This window comes from Rhinoraja longicauda, chromosome 19, assembly GCF_053455715.1.
Source record: "Rhinoraja longicauda isolate Sanriku21f chromosome 19, sRhiLon1.1, whole genome shotgun sequence".
NCBI classification, from domain to species: Eukaryota; Metazoa; Chordata; class Chondrichthyes; order Rajiformes; family Arhynchobatidae; genus Rhinoraja; species Rhinoraja longicauda.
Window position 1 is genome coordinate 11,360,101 of NC_135971.1, and position 26,497 is coordinate 11,386,597.

The 26,497-nt window shown below is 48.2% G+C and overlaps 2 protein-coding genes across 2 annotated transcripts in view; both read right to left on the bottom strand.

Moving 5' to 3' along the window:
- The window catches only part of LOC144602836 (uncharacterized), a 43,424-nt gene that overhangs the window by 8,820 nt on the left and 8,107 nt on the right, over positions 1 to 26,497 (bottom strand). The window contains exons 6-8 of the mRNA XM_078415956.1: positions 23,550 to 24,232; positions 22,491 to 22,685; positions 19,511 to 19,658 (exon numbers count right to left, since the gene is read on the bottom strand). Coding sequence (XP_078272082.1) covers positions 19,511 to 19,658; positions 22,491 to 22,685; positions 23,550 to 24,232 — 1,026 coding nt within the window. The remainder of the gene's footprint in view (positions 1 to 19,510; positions 19,659 to 22,490; positions 22,686 to 23,549; positions 24,233 to 26,497) is intronic.
- On the bottom strand, positions 306 to 8,632 carry LOC144603122 (nuclear factor 7, brain-like). The gene is made up of 6 exons (XM_078416271.1): positions 8,222 to 8,632; positions 8,039 to 8,125; positions 3,972 to 4,205; positions 3,289 to 3,311; positions 3,083 to 3,201; positions 306 to 2,286 (listed from the first exon to the last, which is right to left on the bottom strand). Exons 1-6 carry the CDS (start codon positions 8,630 to 8,632, stop codon positions 1,754 to 1,756), a joined length of 1,407 nt encoding a protein of 468 aa, XP_078272397.1. The 3' UTR covers positions 306 to 1,753.

A 26,497-nucleotide genomic window follows, 5' to 3' on the forward strand; every position in this document is an offset into this window, starting at 1 on the left:
TCCTTCTCTCCAGAGATGCTGCCTGTCCCGCTGAGTTACTCCAGCTTTTGTGTCTGCCTTCAGCAATCAGTCGGTGACAAGCTTTGAGTTTAAAGTCTGAAGATGTTAGAGGGGATGATTGAGGTGTAAGTGAGGAGAGAATCAGGCTGGCAGATGGCATCACAGATCTTGATTATACAATAATCAGAAAAAAAGATAAGGTGTGAACAAGAGCTAGTTTAAAAGCATTAAATTCTCCAAGTAAGCTTCAGTAAGTTTTAGAGTCAAAGGTCTTTTATTGTCACATGTACCAATTAAGGTACAGTGATATGCGAATTACCATATAGCCAGACAAAAGAAAAACAACAAGACACAGAATTACATAGAAGTTAACATAAACATCCACCACAGTGGATTCCCCACATTCCTCACTGTGATGGAAGGCAAAAAAGTCCAACCTTCGTCCTCTTTATTATCTCCCACTTTATAGCACAGAAACAGGCCCTTCGGCCCACCGAATCCGCACCGACCACCGATCCCCGCATACCAGAACTATCCCACACACAGTAGGGACAATTTACTATTTTACCGAAGCCAATTAACCTACAACCTGCACGTCTTTGGAGAGTGGATGGAAACCTGAGCATCCGGTGAAAACCCACGCAGGTCACGGCGAGAACACACCTACTCCGTACAGACGGCACCCTAATATCCATCAGAGGCACAAGCATTCCCAAATGGACAATAATGAAAAGAAATTCGGGCAAACACACAGACAGGAACGGTTTGGACGGATAGACACAAAGTGCCAGAGTAACTCGGCAGGTCAGGCAGCATCTCTGGAGAGAAGGAATAGGGAGATGCTGAAAATCAAAAATAAAATCCGAGAAATACTCAGCTGGACGGTTAGCGTCTGTAGAGAGAGAAACAGAGTTAATAACTCAGGTTGATCATCATTTGTCATCAGTACCATATCTGAAAAACATTTGGATAGCAGTAACAGGATCGTTCGGAGTCAACATGGATTTACGAAGGGGAAATCATGCTTGAGTAATCTGGAATTTTTTGAGGATGTAACGAGGACAATTGACAAGGGAGAGCCAGTGGATGTAGTGTACCTGGACTTTCAGAAAGCCTTTGATAAGATCCCACATAGGAGATTAGTGGGCAAGATTCGAGCACAATATACATTAATGACTTAGATGAAGGGATTAAAAGTAACATTAGCAAACTTGCGGATGACACAAAGCTGGGTGGCAGTGTGAACTGTGAGAAGGATGCTATGAGGTGCAGAGTGACTTGGACAGGTTGTGTGAGTGGGCAGATGCATGGCAGATGCAGTTTAATGTGGATAAATGTGAGGTTATCCACTATGGTGGTATGAACAGGGAGGCAGATTATTATCTGAATGGTGTCAAGTTAGGAAATGGGGAAGTACAAAAAAGAGTTCTGTGTGTTCTTGTTCATCAGTCACTTAAAGTTAGCATGCAGGTACAGCAGGAAGTGGAGAAAGCTAATGGCATGTTGGCCTTTATGCAAGAGGAGTTGAGTATAGGAGCAAAGAGGTCCTTCTACAATTGTACAGGGCCCTAGTGAGACCGCACCTAGAGTACTGTGTGCAGTTTTGGTCTCCAAATTTGAGGAAGGAGGAAGGACATTCTTGCTATTGAGAGCGTGCAGCGGAGGTTCACTAGCGCCGACCTGTTGTCCACCGGGTTCCTGCCCCACAGCCCCTGAGCCCCGCACCTGGCGCCGGTCCCAGGACCCGACCCTTTTACACACCCGGTGCAGAACCGGAGCAGATTCTCAGCCAGTGGTCTTCCTCCCAAGTCCAGAAGAAAGGATAAAGTTTCTCCGTGAATTTATTCCCAGTGAAGCTGTGGAGATGGGACTTGGTGTCCGCGTCGTAAAATGAAACTGTTCCGGACTCGTAACTGAGATAAACTCCCACCCTCCCGGGGATGGGAGGGGTGGGGAGACGGGATGGAGGGTCTGTATCTGCTTCAAACTCGTCATCCCGCCGCCAGATGCTCCAGACTCCAGTCTCCGGGGTTAGCTCGTCCTCTCTCTTCCTATCCACAGACTCTGCGGCGACTCCCAGACACCAGCCCGGACTCCCCGCCACCTCCACCTCCCAGTAATGTCTCCCCGATGTGAATCCCTCCGATCCCAGCACACACTCACTGCCTGTAAACCTCTTCCCGGTGTCAGGGAGACTCCTCCGGGTCCGGGTCCATCTCACCCTCTTCCGATCCTCAGACACCTCGAGCTCCGGATGCGCTGTTTCCACATCCAGGGAGACGGAGACTGGGGGGAGAAACAGAGAATCAGAGAGTCCCCGGGGGTCGGGGGAGACTCGGGCAGCGCGGCCCCAGGACCGGGGGAGAGGCCGCTCGGCCTCAGGCACAGGCGGGCGGACAACTGCTACCCTGCCTGGGGTTTCACCTACAACCACATCGGGTGGACAACAGACACCTTTGAGGAGACTGGTGTGAGGGGTAATTGGAGGTGGTTAAAGAGGAGGTAGAGATGTGGGGTGGAGTTGCCATGATCACACTGAATGGGAGTGGACTGGACGGGCGAGGCAATCTCCTACCGGTTACTTGCTTTATTTATTGGAGGGTGGATTTGATGCATCTGTGCAACCAAGAACACTCTGATCTCGTTGTGAACAAATATATGAACTTCACTGAGGGACTTGAAATTTGTTCCGCATGTAAGGCTGTTCCAGAAAGCGAAGGCAGGTGAGATCCAAGACGAGTTGGTAAAATGGACCCATAATTGGCTTGGTGGTTGGAGGTGGAAGGTAGCGGTAGAAGGATGATTTTTCTGCCTGGAGGTCTGTGACTGGTGGTGTGTATCACAGATCGGTGCTGCAACCTTTGCTGTTTATTTTATGTTTTCGTGGCTTGGGTGTGAATGTAGGAGGTGTGTATAGTACGTTTGTGGAGAATGGGAAATGTTATGGGTTGCGAGGAAGTCTGTCAAAGTTTGCAACAAGTTCTCGGCTGGATCATCGAAACATTATTTTCATGCGGGGATATCAATTCTGGAGGACACAGTTTTCTTCACACAAAGAGTTGATAAGAGGTATCAGTTTTACCTCGCTTGATGATATCAGATGTTTCTCTCAATGCCATGTTGTAGAAAAAAGTGCGATCAAACGTTTCAATCATCAATGCTTCATCTGCCACCAACATTGGTTTAGCTTCATCACTAAACCTGCAAATATTTAACAGCTGGTTATAAACTGAGCATTTGAACTGTTCTTTGAAAACATACATTGTTTCTGTCAAAAGCATGTCCTACCTCGTCTTGCGACCAGCTACCTCCTGAAATAAATAAAACACAAATGTCAATAGACTGAGATGGATCGTCATGATCCCGACAGTGGGTATTTCGCCAAATTGCTACAAAAAAAACCACTGATAATTCCCATTTCCCAACTCTTTGCCTGTGCCACACAGACAGAAAGTGGATATTATGGTAAAGACATCGAACACTGGGCAAAGCATTAGGAATGTCGATGAAAATGGGCGCGATCATGCAACTTATGAGTAAGACCGAGCAGGTCGTGGGATTTTACCTGGAGAAGATGTCAGAGAAAATGGGATGAAATATTTTAGGATCAGCGTCGGATTTAAATGGGTGGGGGATGGAAATATTATCACTACTTTTGGGGGGAATAAAAGTCAAAGCTGAAATGTAAGATGACGTTTTAACAAATTCCATTAGAAATGCAGCAAAGAGAACGTGGAACTCACAGGACGGCCTGAAGACAATATTGCAGATAAATTTAAGTTGAAGTGGGATGAATACATGAGGATTCCTGGAATTTGGGGCAATGTTCGCGGATGTGGTGAGTAGTTGGAACAGACGGAACATTGACCCAGTTCTGAATTACTGGAAAATGCAGCATTTATTTCAGAAATGTAACCCACTATTTTGTGACTGTGCACTTTCACCACCAAACTGTAGTGTAACCCCCTCACCTTCAGAAATATCACGTCGTCCTTGTGATCTATCTGTTCCTGTAGCTTTGAGAGTTCCTCCTGAATGGACTTTAAATTCTCTTGAATCTCTTGAAGATTTTTGTCCATTGTTTTTACAAGCTTCTTCTCTTCCTCCCGGATCTCTCCCAGTAAGCGCTGCTCTTTCTCAGTGAGAATCTGGTGCAGTTCAGCAAACTGGGATGTGATCTGTGACTGAAGGTTGTGTGACTCTTTCTGTCAGATGAAAGATGAGAATCAATATATTGTGTTACTCTGCTGTGTTTCCACATGGCATGGCAGGTGACATTTGGCTAGTCAATGTCAAGTCCTGCAGTGCAGAAATAGGCTCTTCGGCCCAACATGTCCATGCTGGGCTCTGTACGTATCTACACTAACTCCATTTACTTGTATTTAATCCGTAGCTTTCATTTCCCTAATGTACGGCAATTCCAGAGCTCGTCTTGATAATTCTGAAATATTTTGTGAAAGTAATGTGCAAGCACATCATTCCCATTTTCCCAGTACAATTCCCTGCAACCTGTTCCATTCCGTGTGTCCATTAACCCTCACTGGACAGAACCAGGTCACCAGAACTGGCAGACAGCAGCACCTCTTGGAATGACAGACAGAGTCATACAGCAAGGGGTGTTAGATACAGACCAAGACGCCCCATCTGCGCTATTTCCTACAGTCCGCATTTGGACCAGATAGTTCTAAAATAGTTCTCCTAAGAATTTGTTCAAAGACTTTTTAACTGTAGTCAGTAGAGCGCCAAGAGGACGCGAGTTGTCTGTCAGTCAGAAAAGGTAGGGTGCAGGGCAAGGACGACCGTTGGCTGAGAGCAAAGTAAGTGGTAATTGCAGTGTGAAAAGGCAGTTTAAAAAGAGCGCCAAGAGGACGCGAGTAGTCAGTCAGAAAAGCTCATAACAAAAAATAAAGTGGATGAGCTTGAGGCTCAGTTGGACATTGGCAAGTATGATGTTGTGGGAATCACTGAGACATGGCTACAAGAGAAACAGCGCTGGGAACTGAATATTCAGGGGTACACAACATATAGAAAAGACAGACAGGTGGGCAGAGGGGGTGGGGTCGCTCTGTTGGTGAGGAATGATATTCTCTCCCTCGCAAGGGGTGACATAGAATCAGGAGATGTAGAATCAGTATGGATAGAAATGAGGAATTGCAAGGGTAAAAAGACCCTAATGGGAGTCATCTACAGGCCCCCAAAGAGTAGCCTCGACATAGGGTGCAAGTGGAATAAGGAGCTAAAATTGGCATGTCGTAAATGTAATGCTCCGGTTATGGGAGATTTCAACATGCAGGTAGACTGGGAAATTCAGGTTGGTAATGGACCCCAGGAAAGAGAGTTTGTGGAGTGCTTCCGAGATGGATTCTTAGAACAGCTTGTACTGGAGCCTACCATGGAGAAGGCAATTCTGGATTTAGTGATGTGTAATGAACCTGATCTGATAAGGGGACTCTAATTAAAAGAGCCATTAGGAGGCAGTGACCACAATATGATAAGTTTTACTCTACAAATTGAGAGGGAGAAGGGAAAATCGGAAGTGTCAGTATTACAGTATAGCAATGGGGATTACATAGGCATGTGGCAGGAGCGGGCCAAAATTGACTGGAAGGAGGCCCTAGCAGGGAAGACGGTGGAACAGCAATGGCAAGTATTCCTGGGAATAAAGCAGACGTTGCAGGATCAATTTATCCCAAAGAGGAGGAAAGATTCTAAACGGGAGTAAGAGGCACCCGTGGTTGACAAGGGAACTCAAGGACAGCATAAAAATAAAAGAGAAGTATAACATAGCAAAGAAGAGTGGGAAGCCAGAGGATTGGTACTCTTTTAAAGAGCAACAGAAGATAACTAAAAAGGTAATACGGGGAGAAAAGATGAGGTACGAGGGTAAACTAGCCAATAATATAAAGGAGGATAGGAAAAAAATAGTCAAGGCAAATGTGGGTTCCTTGAAGACAGAAGCAGGGGAATTTATTGTGGGGAACAAGGAAATGGCAGACGAGTTGAACCGGTACATTGAATCTGTCTTCACTAAGGAGGATACAAACAATCTCCCAGATGTTCTAGTGGCCAGAGATTCTAGGATGACGGAGGAACTGGAGGAAATCCACATTAGGCAGGAAAAACTTTTGGGTAGGCTGATGAGACTGAAGGCTGATAAATCCCCAGGGCCTGATGGTCTGCATCCCAGGGTACTTAAGGAGGTGACTCTAGAAATTGTGGATGCATTGGTGATCATTTTCCAATGTTCTATAGATTCAGGGTCAGTTCCTGTCGATTGGAGGGTAGCTAATGTTATCCCACTTTTTAAGAAATGAGGGAGAGAGAAAAAGGGAAATTATAGACCAGTTAGTCTGACATCAGTGGTGGGGAAGATGCTGGAGTCAATTATAAAAGACAAAATTGCAGAGCATTTGGATAGCAGTAACAGGATCATAGAAACATAGAAAATAGGTGCAGAAGTAGGCCATTCGGCCCTTCGAGCCTGCACCGCCATTCAATATGATCATGGGTGATCATCCAACTTAGTATCCCGTACCTGCCTTCTCTCCATACCCCCTGATCCCTTTAGCCACAAGGGCCAGATCTAACTCCCTCTTAAATATAACCAATGAACTGGCCTCAACTACTTTCTGTGGCAGAGAATTCCACAGATTCACCACTCTGTGTGAAAAAAAACTTTCTCATCTCGGTCCTAAAAGACTTCCCCCTTATCCTTAAACTGTGACCCCTTGTTCCGAGTAAGCAGGATTTACGAAGGGGAAATCATGCTTGACTAATCTACTGGAATCTTTTGAGGATGTAACGAGGAAAATTGACAGGGGAGAGCCGGTGGATGTGGTATACCTCGACTTTCAGAAAGCCTTCGACAAGGTCCCACATAGGAGATTGGTGGGCAAAATTAGAGCACATGGTATTGGAGGTAGGGTACTGACATGGATAGAAAATTGGTTGACAGACAGAAAGCAAAGAATGGGGATAAATGGGTCCCTTTCAGAATGGCAGGCAGTGACTAGTGGGGTACCGCAAGGCTCGGTGCTGGGACCGCAGCTATTTACAATATACATCAATGACTTGGATGAAGGGATTAAAAGTACCATTAGCAAATTTGCAGATGATACACAGCTGGGTGGCAGTGTGAACTGTGAGGAAGATGCTCTGAGGTTGCAGGGTGACTTGGACAGGTTGTGTGAGTGGGCGGATGCATGGCAGATGCAGTTTAATGTGGATAAGTGTGAGGTTATCCACTTTGGTGATAAGATTAGGAAGGCAGATTATTATCTGAATGGTGTCAAGTTAGGAAAAGGGGATGTACAACAAGATGTCAAACTCTGTACAGATGGCGCCCGTAGTCAGGATCGAACCTGAGTCTCCGGCGCTGCATTCGCTGTAAGGCAGCAACTCTACCGCTGCGCCACCGTCCAGTCAGAGAGTTATGAATCAGTCAGTCAGAGAGTTGTGAATCTGTGGAATCCTCTGCCTCAGAAGGCAATGGAGGCCAATTCTGTGAATGTATTCAAGAGAGAGCTAGATAGAGCTCTTAAGGATAGCGGAGTCAGGGGGTATGGGGAGAAGGCAGGAACGGGGTACTGATTGAGAATGATCAGCCATGATCACATTGAATGGCGGTGCTGGCTCGAATGGCCGAATGACCTACTCCTGCACCTATTATCTATTGTTATGGTACCTGACTCAACTATCTCCTCTGGCAACTCGTTCCATATACCCATTACCAAAGTTGCCCTTAATGTTCTATTAACTGTTCCCTCTCACCTTAAACCCATGCCCTCGCACTCTCCACGCCCTACTCAGGATAAAAGACGGAGTATTCTCCCGAACATTTCGTTTCATGATATTATACACGTGCAATAAATCTTTATTCAGACTCCTGCGCTCCCATTAGTAAAGTCCTTGCCTGCCCAACCTTTCCCAATAGTTCGGGCCCACGACCACTGAGCTCCATGCAGGTGCCCACTTATTACACGCCACACAGGGATTAAATCTACACATAAAACCTTAAATCGATAAGACAAATCCTCACCTGAACTCCTGAAATGCTCCGTTTTTGTTTCTGCTCAATTTTCTCGATCTCTGATTTCTTTTCTGCGAGAGATGCGGAAGATTTCACCTGATCCAGGGGTTGGGTTTCAGATCAGAGAATAAACATGTCAGACATTAAAGAATAGATTACACAATGATGTGATCAAAAACGATTTGCTTTTACCTTGTAGATTTCAACAGCTTCATCTACCGGCATGAAGCTGTGAGACTTGTGTTCCCGCCCAGCTGCACAAATCACACAGATCAGCTTCTTGTCCGTTTCACAAAAGAGCTTCAGCTCTTCCTGATGTTTCTCGCAGTGAGGTTTACTTTCCTTCTCTGTCCGATTCAGGCTCAGTGTTCGAGCTTTCTCAGCCAGTCTCGCCAAGGCCCGACTAACCCTGAGGGTGCGGTCTTCAAACTCCTCCCTACATTCCGGGCAGGAGTTTCTCTCCTCCCTGTCCCAACTCTGTGTGATACAGGAGCGGCAGAAGTAGTGGCCACACTCCAGTGACACCGGATCGGTGAAGAAATCCAGGCAGATGGGACAAACTGCCTCCTCGGTCCAACTCTCGACCTGGTCTTTCGCAGCCATTGTAACTCCGCCTCTTCCTGGTTCAGTGTTTTCCACTGCGCGCGCTGCCGTCTCCGGCAATGACCTTATTTGGCTGCAAGTGTTCAGTGTGAAGGTGTCCTGGCCACTTCCAACTAATCACTCGAGGGAGGGGTCACTTAGACATTAAAGCGGCCTGAATATAGATGAAAGCGGAGATTGCCCTGGGATTGTGTAAGGCAGGACAGAAAAGGACAGGGACCAGCGCTAAGGAGGTGTAACTGAGGAGACGTTGCACCTGTTGGGCAGTGGAACCCGCCGCCCGCATCTCCGTTCACAGCCCGGGATCAAGATAGAACGAGACTTCCACCCGGTCTCAGAGGATCGTCTGACATAGGACCCGAGGGCCACAATCATGGCGACCACTTTTAAGTAATTGGACATATGCACCTGCGGCGCCAACAAGGGTGGGGTGGGGGGTTCCCCCGCTGTCAACCACGGGGCAAGTGGTTCACGGGTTCTTCTCAACCACCACCTCTCAAGTCAATGAAAACCTGCCACTGTTGAAGGTGTAGGAAATGCAGTCGCCAATTTGTAGAAAGGACAACTCAAAAACAATGCTCAAAAGATTAAGGGGTGGTAGCGGTAGAGTTGCTGCTTCACATCGTCAGAGATTCGTCAAAAGGCCGAATGGCCGACTCGTGCAATTATTTTCTACGTTTCGCCGTTTCTATGGTGACGTTTTGGAGAGTGAATCCATTCATCTGGGATGGAGCAAGATTTCCATGAACTGGGCCAATGGGCGGATTAACGGCTGATTTATTTGACTCGGTTAAAGGTGATGCAAGTTGGTAAGACAGGCCAGGGCAGTTTATCTGTCTGTCTGTCGTAAGAAAATAACTGCAGATGCTGGTACAAATCTAAGGTATTTATTCACAAAGTCCTGGAGTAACTCAGCAGGTCAGGCAGCATTTCAGGAGAGAAAGAATGGGTGACGTTTCGAGTCGAGACCCTTCTTCAGACTGATGTGGGTGGGGGGGACTATCTATCTATCTATCTATCTATCTATCTATCTATCTATCTATCTATCTATCTATCTATCTATCTATCTATCTATCTATCTATCTATCTATCTATCTATCTATCTATCTGTCTGTCTGTCTGTCTGTCTGTCTGTCTGTCTGTCTGTCTGTCTGTCTGTCTGTCTGTCTGTCTGTCTCTATGTGGCAGGAGGGGGATGCTGGGGGGAGAGAGGGGGTGTGGGGGGAAGGGGGTAGTGGTTGTGGAAAGAGAGTGGGGTGGGGGAAGGGGACAGTGGGGTGGGGAAGAGGGGACAGTGGGGGTAGGGTGGAGGGGACAGTGGGGGTAGGGTGGAGGGGGACAGTGAGAATGGGGGTGGGGCGAGTGTGTGGAGGGGAGGGGTGGGGGTAGGAGGGGCTGAGGGTGGGGAGAGGAGAGGAGCGGGAGATGGGGGAGGAGGGGTGGAGGAGAGAGGGGGGATAGGGGAGAGTGAGAGTGGGGCTGGGGGAGGAGAGAATGGGGGGAGGGGAGGAGCAGAGAGTAGGGGTGGGAGGGAGAGTGGGACTGGGGAGGGGGACAGTGGGGGAGGAGGGGTGGTGGTGGGGAAGAGAGAGTGGGGGTGGTGGGGAAGGGGGACATTGGGGGTCAGGGAAGAGGGGGTAGTGGGGGAGGTTGGGAGGAGCAGAGAGTGAGGGTGGGAGGGAGAGTGGGACTGGGGAGGGGGACTGCGGGGGAAGGGGGATAGTGGTGGGGGGGAGAGAGAGTGGGGGAAGGGGACAGTTGGTGTCAGGGAAGAGTTTGGGGTGGGGAAGAGGGGAGAGTGGGGGGGAGGGTGGGGGTGGGGGTGGGTGGGGGGAGGGGGACAGTGAGAATGGGGGTGCAGCGAGTGGGTGGATGCGAAGGTGGGGGTAGGAGGGGGTGACGGTGGGGGGAGGAGAGAGCGGGGGAGGCGGGGTGGAGGAGAGAGGGGGATGGGGAGAGTGAGAGTGGGGCTGGGGGAGGAGAGAATATGGGGGTGCGGAGGGTGTGGGGGAGGAGAGAGTGGGGGAAAGGGGGGTGGGGGAGTGAGAGTGGGGCTGGGAGAGGAGAGAATGGAGGGGAGGGGGAGGAGCAGAGAGTAGGGGTGGGAGGGAGAGTGGGACTGGGGAGGGGGACAGTGGGGGAGGAGGGGATGGAGGGGAGAGAATGGGGGTGGGGGAATGAGTGAGTGGGGGAAAGGGGGGTGGTGGTTAATGGGGGGTGGGGAGAGTGGGGGTGGGAGGAGAGCGGGGTGGGGAGGAGGGAAGAGTGGGGGTAGGGAGGAGGGTTGGGGGGAAGGGGACAGCAGGGGTGGGGGTGGTGGTGGGGGGATGAGAGAGTGTGGGTGAGGGGGGAAGGGGGCGGTGGGGGTCAGGGAAGATGGGAGAGTGGGGGGGATAAGGGGGATTGAGTAGTGGGTTGAGGGTGCTACACCAATACAGGAGAGGCTTTGAATCCAGGGCTCCTCGGTCACACCCTCTCCCCTTCCCTGTACACCCTCTACGAGGAACTTGGTCTCCCACTTGTCTTTTAATGACAATTAAAAACTCATACCCACTTACAGTATTATATATTAATAGGTTCGTGCAATAGATAAATGAAATACCCTCTGGTTGAATTTGGATAATTTCCACGACTAGTAAGGTTCACAAGAACCGAATAGAAAGTTTGTGTTTATTAGAACATGTGCTTGGTGCTTCTCGACCCGAAACGTCACCCATTCCTTCTCTCCAGAGATGCTGCCTGTCCCGCTGAGTTACTCCTGCATTTTGTGTCTACCTTCGATTTCAAACCAGCATCTGCAGGTCTTTCCAACACATCAACACAATCTTTTCGGATAGTATAACTTGCTTTTAAAGTCTGTTTGTCAATGTTCCTGTCTGTAAATCGATTCTCCATTCTTGTTACAATTACTGGCTGCACTTCAATGCGATTTACGCCCGCAAAGCACTCTGGGGTCTCCTAAAAGAGATGCGAGGACATTGTATAAATGTTAGCGGGTTGTGACGCTGCAATGCTGAGAACTATATGCTACAATACAATACAATACAATACAATATATCTTTATTGTCATTGTACAAGGAGTGGTACAACGAGATTGCGAATGCGCCTTCCATACGATGCAATAAATCAATTGGCTAATCAGTATAAATTTAGACAACCCAATGAAACAAAATTAAAACAGTTTTAAAACAGAATAAAGTGCAAGTAGATCTGTACCGGTTCGCTGTGCGATGTGACCATCCGGCTCAGTAGGACCGGTTCATAGCAGCTATGGCCTTGGGGATGAAGCTGTTCCTGAGTACGGAGGTGCGGGCGTAGAAGGCCTTATAGCGTCTGCCCGATGGTAGAAGTTCGAACAGACTATTGCAGGGGTGTGAGGAGTCTTTGTGGATGCTGGTGGCTTTTCTGAGGCATGGTGTGTTGTAGATGCCCTCCAAGGCTGGTAGCTGTGTTCCGATAGTCCTCTGAGCTCTATGGACTACCCGCTGAAGTGCACATTTTAACTTCCAGTTTCCCTATCTATTGTACTTGTGTTTGACTTGACTGCATTTATCTTTGGTATTAGCTCATTTGACTGGATAGTGTGCGAAAGTAAATCTTTGTACACGTGAAAATAATAAACCTAAACCGGTTTGGGACTGGAGACACTGCGGCAGGTGGGGGCGGGGGAGTGCCGGGGGTGGGAGGCGGGCGGGTTGGGGTGGGCGGGGGTTTCACACCATCCGGTGTTTATGTTCTGCCCCCGTGTTGTCCGTGATCCGTAGGGCCGCCGAGTAATGATGGTGGCCTCACTCACAGAGAGTTTTGGACATTCTGTGAAGAAAGTTACATATTTGGAATATAAATCGATAATTATTTAACTGGTTTAGTCGACAAATTCGTTGCACTACCCCATCACAAACGCTGCCGTGGCTGGCGGGGTGTTCCAGTGATTACTAGCGAGATCCGACGACCAGGGTTCGATCTTGGCCTCCGGTTCTGCCTGTGTGGACTTTGTTCATTCAACCCGTCACCGCGTGCTTTCCCCTCGGGTGCTCCGGTTTCCTGCCACTTCCAGAGGGCGTGAGGGGCTCTCGGTGAACCGGCTGCTTGATGTGACCCCAGCGTAGGTTAGTGTGGGGGTGGAGGCAAGGGGTAATAGTGTAGGGTGAGGGGAGGTTGAGGGGTGATGGTACGAGTGCGAGAAATGAGTGCAAGCAGTGGGGCTGATGGGAATACAGTGAGTGGCGGCAGAGAGTTGATTCACAAGAGCCAGGAGTTGCTGGAATCTGGAACAAAATTTTAAAAATCCGCTCGACTCAACGGGTGAGTCAGCATCTGTGGAGGGACATGGATGTTTCATGTTTCCACTCGTGATCCTCAGGCTTGATGGACGATTGGCTTCCCGTCTTTAAAATCGTGCGTAAAAAAGAACGAGCCTTTACAGAATTTCACTTTCAGAACTTGAATTTCCCCTTGAACCGCACGGCCGCTGGTATGACTTGGTACATCTAGATTGTGCTCGTGTACAGTATGATTTGAATGGACAGCACGCAGACAAAGCTTTTCACTGTACCTCGGTGCACGTGAAATCATAAACCAAACGAAACCACCATGTTGTTGTCAGCGTGTCAGTGAATGAATGAATGAATGAATGAATGAATGAATGAATGAATGATTGGATGACAGTTTATTATCACATGTGACATGTCAGAGTGGGATTCATTGTTTTCTATGCACAAGTATGCAAAGAGTCGCCACACAAACTGCACCGGCAGAGTTACAAAGTATTCCACTTAGTCCCCAATGGTCCCTCTGTTCTCGCAGCCCCCCCCCCCCCCTCAACACGCCGGTCCCTATTTGTTCTCGGCCGCGCGTCCAACCAAGGGTCTCGACCCGAAACGTCACCCATTCCCTCTCTCCTAGATGCTGCCTGACTGCTGAGTTACTCCAGCATTTTGTGACACCTCCACCCTTCTGCACGCACACGAGCCTGTCGACCTCATGGCGCCCTCTGCAGGCCTGTCCTCGACCGCCGGCGTCGGTCCTCGACCACCGGCCCCGCCCACACCGCCGCTGGGTCCTCTCCAGACGACTCCTCGGCGCCTGCCGGGAGCTTCCCCAATGACTTTTCCCTGTACCTCAGTTCACGTGACAATGAACTACATCGCTGTGTAACGTTACATTGGCCGGCCAGTCGTAATCCCGGTTTTAAGCATGATTGTTAACTAAAGGGCCGCAATTCCACAGAAACTGGCGAACTCGAGGCAGCAACTGGCAGTCGGCGTGAGGTGTTGAGGCAGCGATTTATTTATTGAATGAGGAACCCAGAGACACAAATTGAAGTCTCCTAACGCACCTTAAATAGAGTTACTCATAAGTGATAGGATCAGAATTGGGCCATTCATCGCATGAAGTCCGCACAGCCACACAATCATGGTTGATCTTTCTCTCCCTCCTAACCCCATGCTCCTGCCTTCTCCCCATTTCCTCTGACACCCGTACTATTCAAAAATCTAGCTATCTCTGCCTTATATAAACCGGAGCAGCTTGTTAGGAGTTGCCGATATTTGCCTGCGGATGCGGGCTATCGAAAGGCAAGAAGATTGCTTGGAGAGCATTTTGGTGACAAAATGAAGATTGCTAACGCATGCATGAAAAAGGTCTTTGCTTGGCCAGTTATTAAGGCGGAAGTTGTGAAGACGTTGCATGAGTTTGCAATGTTTCCCAGTTGGTGTTGTAATTCCATGACAAATGGCAGCCACATGCAAGAGATGAACATTGTTAGTAATATGAAGGCTATCGTCCTGAAACTGCCCAATAGGCTGAGAGAGAAATGGAGAGATAAAGCTGGACTGATATGGGAGGTCGAAGCCAGGGGGGCAATGCTTTTCGACTTAGTGAATTTCATGGAAAGAGAAGTACAGTTAATGTCAGACCTACGCGATGGGAATATTCAAGATCCCAAATCAGCAACTGTTAAAGACTCTACATTTACTAAGGGCAGGGGAAGATCAGAACCTAAGGAAAGCTGCCACCGTAATACCTGTAGAAAAGAAGGGCAGAGGAATACGGACGCGATGCCGGAGCAAGTGGAACAAACAGAGAAGCCGGCCACGAGTGACGTTGTTTCCCCCCCTCAGTTAACTGCACATATTGGGGCCGGGGTAGAAGTCTGTACTTTCACCATCCTGCCAGTACAGGTAAGAAGCAGTGAAGGGAATACAGTGTTGCAAACATATGCCTTTTTGGACAGTGGGAGTTCCGCTACCTTATGCACAGAAAGCTTGATGAGGAAACTGGATATTACAGGAGAAAAGGTTAAGCTTCTCTTGAACACCATAAATGGTCCGAAATACCACGATAGTTATCATATCACAAGCATGGAGATAGCTAGTCTGGAGAAAGACAACTTTATACAGATATCTGATGTGTTTACACAAGAGACTATACCCGTCTCTCATTCGAACATACCTAAGCAAGAGGACTTGGAAAAGTGGCCTTACTTGAAGGATGTAAAATTACCCAAAATAAACTCAAGTATTGACCTACTTATCGGAACGAATGCTTTTGAAGCATTAGAACCTAGAAGGGTTATTACCAGTCAAGAAGGTGGTCCGTTTGCTGTGAAAACCATTCTCGGATGGGTTATCTGTGGCTCCCCAAGAAAGAATAATAAAGGCAGAAAGGGGAATAATTATACTGTGCTGCTGTCAACTGGATATCTATCGTAAACCTAGAGGAGTTGTTGACTAAGCAATATAATCACGACTTCAATGAAAGAGCCGGCAAGGAATCAGAAGAAATGTCCAGAGAAGAAGTGAAATTCTTGGAAATTATGGGTCGCTCAGTAAAGATGATAGAGAGTCACTATTGCCTGGATCTACCCTTTAAACAAGAAGGTCTTAGTCTGCCGAATAACCGATGCATTGCAGAACAACGTATTCAGAATCTGAAACGCAGGTTTGGTAAGAATACTCAATTTCATGATGAATATACATCTTTCCTCTCGGAAATGATTAATAATGGTTATGCAGAAAGAGTGCCGGAAGACCAGCTGAATAGAGGTGATGGAGAACTTTGGTATATCCCACATCATGGGGTGTATCATTCAAAGAAGGGAACATTAAGAGTGGCCTTCGACTGTGCTGCGGTTTTCAAGGGTAAATCACTTAACTGTCAGCTGTTACAGGGTCCAGACTTAACGAACTCACTCATCGGAGTTCTTATCAAATTCAGACAAGAGCCGGTAGCCTTGATGGCAGATATCAAAGCAATGTTTTATCAGGTCAAGGTGTCGGAAAAACATGTTGACTACTTGCGATTCCTATGGTGGCCGGACGGTAATGCACAACAAGATCTTGTTGAATATAGGATGAAGGTACATCTCTTCGGAGCAGTGTCATCGCCGAGTTGTGCAAACTTCGCATTGAGGGAAACCGCTGAGGATAATAAAGCTTACTTTTCAGAAGAGGTGACAAACACATTAAAGAGCAATTTCTATGTGGACGATTGTTTAAAATCTATGACGATGGAAGAAGAAGCGATTCAAATGGTCAAACACTTGACTTCCCTTTGCAATAAGGGAGGGTTCAGGCTAACGAAATGGATCAGCAACAGCCGTGCTGTACTGGAAACTATTCCACCGGAGGACAGAGCTAAGGAGACTCGGGAGTTGGACTTGGATAAGGACGATCTGCCCATGGAAAGAGCACTGGGATTGCACTGGTGCGTTGAAACAGATGTGTTCAAGTTCAGAATCTCGATTCAGGATCGACCATGTACAAGACGGGGCATCCTGTCTGTGATTGGTTCTGTTTACGACCCTTTGGGATTTCTTGCACCATTTACACTACCAGCCAAGTTAATTTTGCAGGATCTCTGTGAGAAGAAACTTGGATGGGATGAGAGTATAACGCAAATCGTCTCTCAGCGATGGACAGAGTGGTTACAAGATCTCAACAAGATCTCGGAGTTCAGAGTGGACCGGTGTATGAAGCCTACAAACTTTGGTCGAATCAGATTTGCACAGCTGCATCACTTTTCTGACACAAGTGAAAGTGGTTATGGTACTGTTTCGTATTTGAGATTGGAAAATGATGACAGTGAAGTACATACTGTGTTCTTAATGGGAAAGGCCAGAGTGGCGCCATTGAAGCAAATGACGATTCCCAGGATGGAGCTTGCAGCCGCAGTCTCAGCCGTTAGAATTGACATATTGCTGCATAAGGAGCTGCAGCTTGAGCTGGTGGAGTCTACTTTTTGGACTGATAGCATGACAGTGCTTAAGTACATTAATAATGAAAACAAACGTTTCCTAACCTTTGTAGCAAACAGGGTCTCTTTAATAAGGGATGCTACTAAGGTATCACAGTGGAAGTATATTAATACCAAGGAGAATCCTGCGGATGAGGCGTCTAGAGGATTAACAGCGGACCGCTTCTTAAGTAATAAGAGATGGATCAGCGGGCCAGAGTTTCTCTGTAGACCAGACAGTGAATGGCCAAAGTTTAAGCTGGAAACTGAAATCCTTACCAATGATCCAGAGGTCAAACAAGACATTGTAGTGAATGTCATTAGTAAGGATCCGCTAGATTCCACAAACTATCTAATTACTTACTTTTCATCATGGAATAGATTGACGACTGTGGTGGCTTGGTTTCTTAAATTAAGAACGATGCTTTTGCAGTGGTCTCATAAGAGAAAGGAGATTCGGACTGCTATGAGTAGTTTGGAGACGGATCCTGACAAGTTGAAAGTCAAGGTGGACAAAGAGATGCAAGTTTTTAAGGTATCGTACCGGGGACAGTGCTTATGTTCAGATGATCTTTTCAATGCAGAATATGCTATTATTTCTTTTTGTCAAAGTCAATAATATAAGGATGAGCTATCAGCATTACAAGCTGGTGAGCATGGTGCTAAAAGAAGTAGTCATTTATACAGGCTTGACCCGATGCTGGATAAAGGACTTCTGAGAGTAGGGGGTCGCCTAAGTAAACTATCGATGCCTGAAGAAGCTAAGCATCCTATTATTCTCTCAAATGACTTTTTTATTTCAACATTGCTGTTACGGCATATTCATGAACATGTTGTCGAGACTTCGTAGGAAATATTGGATTGTCAAAGGTAACTCCGCTGCAAGAAAGGTTATAAAGGATTGTGTTGCGTGCCAGCGTCAGCGAGGAAGATTTTGTGAACAAAAGATGGCAGACTTGCCTCTGGAAAGGATTCGACCTGATAATCCTCCATTTACCGAGGTAGGAGTTGATTATTTCGGTCCTGTTGAGGTTAAGAGAGGACGATGTCTGGTGAAAAGGAATGGTGTGATCTTCACTTGCATGGCAGGTATAGCGGTGCATCTTGAGATGGCATGTACACTGGACATAGATTCCTGTATTCACGCATTGCGAAGATTTATTTGTCTACGAGGTCAGGTTCCTTCAATAAGATCTGATAATGGTACAAATTTTGTTGGAGCGGAAAGGGATTTGAGAGAAGCGCTTAAAGGCTTGAATCAGAACAAGATCCAGAATGATATGCTTCGGCAAGGCACACGATGGTACTTTTTGCCTGCTTGTGGGTGTGACTTAATGCGTAATTAGGAGTGTCTAGATGGGAGGAGGCTAGTGTGTCGACAGAGGTTGTGGATCAGTTTAGACTCGGAGGATGGTGAGCATACAGTTCTTTACCACGCGCTCGTACCATACGCCTGTATCATCTATATTTGTAAGAACCACACGGTAATAACTGCAAGAAATTCTAGATATTGTTTGAAGAAGAAACAGTTGATAAAGTACGGAAACTGATGAATTACTCTATGATTTGTGCTACTTTAATATAACCAATTAATGAAGAAAATAAGTTCGGCAGATTAGTTTTGTCATATCAGGGTGCGACGTGTGCGTAAGCTAAAACTACATTTCATCCCCGAGAAGTAATGGCTATCGAAGTGGGATTTCGAGATGGTATAGAAACTGCCATCACAACCATGTTTAAAAGGAATTTGAGCAGGTACAGGGATGGGAAAGGTTTAGAGCGAAATGGGCCAGACGCGAGCTGCTGGGACGAGTGTAGATGGGGCATATTGGTCGACACGAGCAAGTTGGGCCGAAAGACCTTCGTCCGTGCAGTTGGACTCGATGATAAATGGTCGGGGCCCGGTGCTAACGAGGCCTCGGGTGTAACTGAGAAGGCGTTGGGCAGTGGAACCCGCCGCCCGCATCTCCGTTCCCAGCCCGGGATCAGGATGGACGGAGACCTCTCTCCAGACTTATTTTAATCCACAATAGTGCACCTGTCTCTCGTGCGCCAGTCTTCAGGTTAATCTATATTTGGAGACGCAGCGCATCGCTTGATAAATTGTGTTATAGGATCCATTAACCTTTATGCCAGAGTATTTAGGTTTGTCCGCTCACGAGTGACAGTGGGTGGCGGTGAACATTCCGCATCGAAAGCCTGGGATTGAATTTGTTGAATTTCCAACGTCAGTGCAGGTCATTTTCCATCATATTCCCCTTGTTGGAGTAACAGAGTCATGGAGTGATGCAGCGTGGAAACAGGCCCTTCGGCCCAACTTTACTCGCCACCTGGCCACCTGGTTGCGTCTCTGTTGAAATCGGTGTGGTCTTTGCTCCTCCCACTGACCACCACAGATGGGAAGAAAATTGGCCCCCATTGCTCCGGATCCGAAATTGGACCCCTCTGTCAAATCTCCCGACAGCCCCTATCTATGTTCCCCGGAGAAGCAAACACTCTTCTCCGGTCTTATCCTGAACCTGAACCCCGTCATCTCCAAATCCTTTCCAGCAAATATCTCCTGCAACTTCCCGAAGCCTCCCGATTCATTCCTTGTGTTTGGTGACGGGAAATAGACCAGATTCTCCAGTCGAGGGTCCTAACCTGTGTTTCTCATCCCCAGGGCAGCGTTCACCGAGATTTGTGGAGCTTTGGAGATCCGCTCATCAAACACTCTTCTCCTCAGACGGCCAAACGTTGTGCAGGCGCGCAGTAGGAGCTGGTGGATTTCACCATCGATGTCTGCTTTCGTCTGGGAAGAGGGGCGCCAGCCAGAGGACCCGAGGGTCTCCATCATGACGGCCATTTTAAAGAAATGCCAGTGCTACCATCTGGGCTCTTTCCAAAGGACGATTTGGAAAGACGCAAATGGAGGCAGGTGCAGTATATGGCGGACCTTTTTTGGAAACGGTGGACACGAGAATATTTACCTTTAATTCAGGAACGTCAACGATGGTTGAGAGTGAGAAGAAATTTTATTCCAGGTGATATCGTTTTGGTGGTTGATTCTACTGCACCACGAGGTTCTTGGTTGATGGGCAGGATAATGGAGATTATGCCGGACGTTAAAGGGTTTGTGCGTACGGTACGACTTCAAACTAATGACAATATTTTGGTAAGACCAATAACCAAGATATGCCTGCTTCTGGAAGGTGAAGGAGAAGATTGAAGAATTGCGAAAGAAATTTGTGCGCTGATGTATATGTAATGCGTATTGTTTTGTTATTGGATGAACAGTAAGCTTTTATAGCTCTTTTGATATCTATTAGTAATTGCTTCGTTATATACGCAGAACAATTAGGGGCCGGTATGTAGGAGCCATTTTTTCTTAATTCAGTTATTGTCATTGTGTTGTGACTATGTTTTAATATTTCTAGTTTATGTCTTTTTTGCCTGCTTGTGGGTGTGACTTAATGCGTAATTGGGAGTGTCTAGATGGGAGGAGGCTAGTGTGTCGACAGAGGTTGTGGGTCCGTTTAGACTCGGAGGATGGTGAGCATACAGTTCTTTACCACGCGCTCGTACCATGCGCTCGCACCAGCTATATTTGTAAGAACCATACGGTAATAACTGCAAGAATTTATAGATATTGCTTGAAGAAGAAACAGTTGATAAAGTACGGAAACTGATGAATTACTCTATGATTTGTGCTACTTTAATAAAACCAATTAATGAAGAAAAGAAGTTTGGAAGATTCGTTTTGTCATATCAGGGTGCGACGTGTGCGTAAGCTAAAACTACATTTCATCCCCGAGAAGTAATGGCTATTGAAGTGGGGTTTCGAGATGGTATAGAAACTGCCATTACAACCATGTTTAAAAGGCATTTGAGCAGGTACAGGGATGGGAAAGGTTTAGAGCGAAATGGGCCAGACGAGAGCTGCTGGGACGAGTGTAGATGGGGCATATTGGTCGACACGAGCAAGTTGGGACGAAAGTCCTGCGTCCGTGCAGTTGGACTCGATGATAAATGGTCGGGGCCCGGTGCTAACGAGGCCTCGGGTGTAACTGAGAAGGCGTTGGGCAGTGGACCCCGCCGCCCGCATCTCCGTTCCCAGCCCGGGATCAGGATGGACGGAGACCTCTCTCCGGTCTTATTTTAATCCACAACAGTGCACCCGTCTCTCGTGCGCCAGTCTTCAGGTCAATCTATATTTGGAGACGCGGCGCATCGCTTGATAAATTGTGTTATAATAATAATAATAATAATATATTTATTTTATATAGCGCCTTATCACATGCTCAAAGCGCTTTACAAATACATTTAACATAGAGACAAACAGACAAACTATCCTGACGGAAAAGCGGCTAATACTCAACGCCAGCGTCCTCTCACGTCAGGGTCCGGCAGCAGACATCAAAAAGCACAAGACACACAGATACAATTTTTTACACAAAACAGCCATCACAGTGATTGCTCTAGGCATACCCTCACTGTGATGGAAGGCAAAGTCTTATCTCCTCCTCATTCTTCTCCCGTGGCGCCACGAGGCAGTCGAGGCTCCCAACCCCTTGAAGCCCCCACCGGGCGATGTAAAGTCCCAGGGCCGAGCCACGCAGGGCGATGAGAGTCCTGAGCCCCCACCGGGCGATGTAAAGTGCTGCGGCCAGGCCACGCAGGGCGATGAAGGGCCTGCGGGCGGGTCGATCGTACCTCGCGCTTCGGGACGGTCGAAGCTGCTACGGCTGGAGCTCCCAAAAGCCGGTCGCCAGCCAGGGACCTGCGAACTCCCGATGTTGCGGTCTGCAGGGCCCACGACCGAAGCCTCCGAGATGGTAAGTCCAGGCCCTGCGACCGGAGTCTTCGAGGTCGATCCCAGCTGGAGGCCGCCAACTCCACGATGTTAGGCCGTAGCGCGAACGGAGATACGACACGGTAAAGGTCGCATCTCCGTTGAGGAGGAGATTGAAAAAAAGGTTTCCCCCAACCCCCCCACCACCCCCCCCCCCCCCCCCCACATACACAGAATTAAAAATAAAACAAAACGTACATTTAAGAACGACAATGACAAAAAAAACACCAAAAAAAAATTATAGGATCCATTAACCTTTATGCCAGAGTATTTAGGTTTGTCCGCTCACGAGTGACAGTGGGGGGCGGTGAACATTCCGCATCGAAAGCCTGGGATCGAATTTGTTGAATTTCCAATGTCAGTGCAGGTCATTTTCCATCATATTCCCCTTGTTGGAGTCACAGAGTCATGGAGTGATGCAGCGTGGAAACAGGCCCTTCGGCCCAACTTTACTCGCCACCTGGTTGCGTCTCTGTTGAAATCGGTGTGGTCTTTGCTCCTCCCACCGACCGCCACAGATGGGAAGATCATTGGCCCCCATTGTTCCGGATCCGAAATTGAACCCCTCTGTCAAATCTCCCGACAGCCCCTATCTATGTTCCCCGGAGAAGCAAACACTCTTCTCCGGTCTTATCCTGAACCTGAACCCCGTCATCTCCAAAACCTTTCCAGCAAATATCTAAACCTTCCCGAAGCCTCCCGATTCATTCCTTGTGTTTGGTGAAGGGAAATAGACCAGATTCTCCAGTCGGGGTCCGAACCTGTGCTTCTCATTCCCAGGGCAGCGTTCACCGAGATTTGTGGAACTTTAGAGATCCGCTCATCAAACACTCTTCTCCTCAGACGGCCAAACTTTGTGCAGGCGCGCAGTAGGAGCTGGTGGATTTCACCATCGATGTCTGCTTTCGTCTGGGAAGAGGGGCGCCGGCCAGAGGACCGGAGGGTCTCCATCATGACGGCCATTTTAAAGAAATGGGACAAATGCACCTGCGGCGCCAACAGAGGTGGTTCCCCTGCGGTCAACCACAGGGCAAGTGGTTCACGGGTCCCCCTCAACCACCACCTCCCTGTCACTGAAAACCTGCCACTGTTGAAGGTGTAGGGAATGCAGTCGCCAATTTGTTGAAAGGACAACTCAATAACACAGTTCAAAAGATTAAGGGGTGGCACCGGTAGAGTTGCTGCCTCACAGCGCCAGTGATCTGCGGTCCATCAGGACTACGGGTGCTGTCTGTACAGAGTTTGTACGTTCTCCCCGTGAGCTGCCTGTTCTGTGGTTTCCTCTCACACTCCAAAGAGGTATAGGTTTGTAGGTCATTTGGCTTGGTATAAGTGCAAATTGTTCCTAGTGTGTGTAAGGTAGTGTTAATGTGCGGGGATCGCTGGTCGGTGCGGAATCGGTGGGCCGAGGGGCCTGTTTCAGTGCTGTATCTCCAATCTAAACTAAAGCAAACAGAACTGCTGTCTCCCCGTTCAGCAGATTTCAAAAGAATTCAAAAGCAAGCTGTACAGTGCAAGTAATTTTGAGTTTATTTCAATGACAGTATTAGAAGCAACAATGCACATCATTGCGCGATGCAACAATGCGCGATCTTTCAATTAGCTTGTCGTGTGTGTCAATGGTTGTGTACATTTTCCAAATCACTGAAGTAACATGAAATGTATCTATTACATTGAACTAGTCATTGAACGGAGTTAATAATACCGTAACAACTTTTGACCAGAAGGGTCCAATGCCATTACATTTAAAAAATATTTTCACAAAAGTAATTTCTGTTCCGTTGCCGGACGCGGTTAACGCGTTAAAATGAACGGATCGACAGCTCTGATTCCACTTGCTGTTTATTTCTCTCTTCCCACATTTACATTCCCCCTGGTTTTATTTCCGCGCTCACTGGGTTTTTTACGACCCGGAATTTGGGGGTTAAATGGGAGCCGTTCAGCGCCGACCTGTTGTCCACCGGGTTTCTGCACCGCAGCCCCTGAGCCCCGCTCCTGACGCCGGTCCCGGGACCCGACCCTTTCACACACCCGGAGCCAGTGGTTTTCATCCCAAGTCTCGAAGAAAGGATAAAGTTTCTCCGTGAATTTATTCCCAGTGAAGGTGTGGAGATGTGACTTGGTGTCCGCGTCGTAAAATGAAACTGTCCCGGACTCGTAACTGAGATAAACTCCCACCCTCCCGGGGATGGGACGTGCGGGGAGACGGGATCGAGGGGAGGTGAATGCAACAAACCCGTCACCCCCCCACCTGATGCTCCAGACTCCAGTCTCCGGGGTAAATCTGGCCCATTCCTTCCTCTCAACAGAATCTGCGGCGACTCCCAGACTCCAGCCCCGACTCCCCGCCACCTCCACCTCCCAGTAATGTCTCCCCGATGTGAATCCCTCCGATCCCAGCACACACTCCCAGCCTGTGAACCTCTTCCCGGTGTCAGGGAGACTCCTCCGGGTCCCGGTCCATCTCACCCTCTTCCGATCCTCAGACACCTCGAGCTCCGGATGCGCTGTTTCCACATCCAGGGTGACGGAGACTGGGGGGAGAAGCAGAGAATCAGAGAGTCCCCGGGGGTCGGGGGGAGACTCGGGTAGCGCGGCCCCTGGACCGGGGGAGAGGCCGCTCGGCCTCAGGCACAGGCGGGCGGACAACTGAAACCCTGCCCGGGGTTTCACCCACAACCACATCGGGTGGACAACAGACATCTCTCCTGGGGTTTTTAATCCAGAGATGGAGAGGGGAATTTCGTGAGGTGGGGGAGGGTGGACGGGGAGGACGAATGCGGAGAGTGAGGAGGATTGCGAGATTGCGGTGGTGAAGGAGAACCGAAGGGGGGGGGGGGGGGACTCACATATGGAGGCAGATCGGAGCAAGAGGATATTGAGGTTAGCGGTAATTTGTGGAGTTTATAGAGGTGCGCGGTGAGCTCGTCATGATCACAGTGAAAGGGGGCAGACACAAGGGGCCAGATGACCTGCCCCTGTTTCTTAGAGTGGAGGATGAGGGAGAGGGAGGGGTGGCTTGGACCATGGAAGGAAGCAGAGGTTGAATCATCGGGTGTTGGACAGAATGGGTGGAGACTTGTGGTTGTGGGGTCGTTGAAAGTGAGCGGATTCAAAGGGTGGATTTGATGGGTGTGTACAACTAACACACTGATCTCATTGTGAACCAATATATGAACTTCATTGAGGGACTTGACAATGTTCCGCGTGCAAAGGCTGGTCCAGAAAGCGAAGGCAGGTGGGATCAAAGGCGAGCTGGTGAAATAGATCCACAATTGGCTTGGTGGTTGGAGGTAGAAGGTAGCGGTAGAAGGATGATTTTTCTGCTTGGAGGTCTGTGGCTGGTGGTGTGCAGCAGAGATCGGTGCTGCAACCTTTGCTGTTTATGTTATATGATCATGGCTTGGATGTGAATGTCGGAGGTGTGATTAGTAAGTTTGGGGAGGAAGCGAAAATTGTGGATCGTGGTGAAGGTTGACAAAGTGTGCAGCAGGGTGCAGGGTAATTATCTAAACCTTATTCGCGTGCAGGGATATCAAATCACGAGAGTGCAGGTATATTCTGAGAGCAAAGAATTTTAAAGTATATCTGAGATTTAGGTTTTACTAGACCAAGAGGGCCCAAACATCTCCTGCATTGGTGCAGCACCCTCTCCTCCCCTCCTCCCCTCCTCCCTCACTTCCCCCTCTCCCTCCATCCCCCCTACCTCCATAGGAGATAGATTTAAACTTAAAAATGCGAATAACTTTAAAAATATAACACCGATTTCAATGAAACTTCTTCCATTAGCACCAAAGGGATGACGGTGAGTAAGGTGGGCTTAAAGTCGTCATGCTTTCGTGCACCGTTTTGGCTGTAGTTCCGGAACAAACAAACAAACAAACGAGAGGTTTAGTACATGGATTTACACTGAGTGGGTGATATCTGGAACATGCTACAGAGGAGGTGGTGGAGTGAGATATAATCAATATATTGGAGGTACTTAAATAGGTGAGGTGCAGAAGAATGCCGATGGAATATGGATAAATCGATAAGTATAACTGGGAAAAGATGGTCATGGACACAATGGGCCGAAGGGCCAGACTCTGTAATGGACAACCACGGCTCTCAGCTCCAAGAGCACTGAATGACTGAGTCTCCACAGCCACCGGTGCAGGGTTGTTCCCCAGTCTCTGTGTGCAGTAATGTCTCCTTATCTCTGTGCTACACGGTGCAGCCCACATTCTGAGAGAGTGCCCGCTCTCCAGACCCCTCTGACAGGGGAACCATCCTCCCTGCATCCAGCCCACTGAGCCCTGTAAGGACTCTGTGTTTCACTGAGATCTCCTCTAATACACTGAAACACTCGAGTACACAGGCCTAGTAGACTCAATCTCACCCCGCACAACAAACTCATTGTCCCAGGGACAAATATTGTTAATCTTTGCGGCATTTCCTCTGTGTCAAGTCTGTCAATTTGTCGGTACACAGGAGGAAAGGAACACAAGAAAACAGGAGCAGGATTAGGATCTGCTCCTCAGGCTTGCCCCTCCATTCAATGTGATCATGGCTGATCTAAGCTGGCACCAATTCCTCTTTTGTGTGAGTTCCCCATTATCTTATATTTTTGATCTATCAAATATTTATTTGTAGCCAAGTTGCACATATCCAACAACTCAGCTTTTTACCACCACCCTGGGCACAACATGCCAGATATTCACTGCCCTCCGAGAGATGCAACTTCTACACACCGCATGGGAGGCCGCTCTGGAAGGTTGGATCTCATGGAATCCGGGGCGAACTAGCGGATGGAACACAAC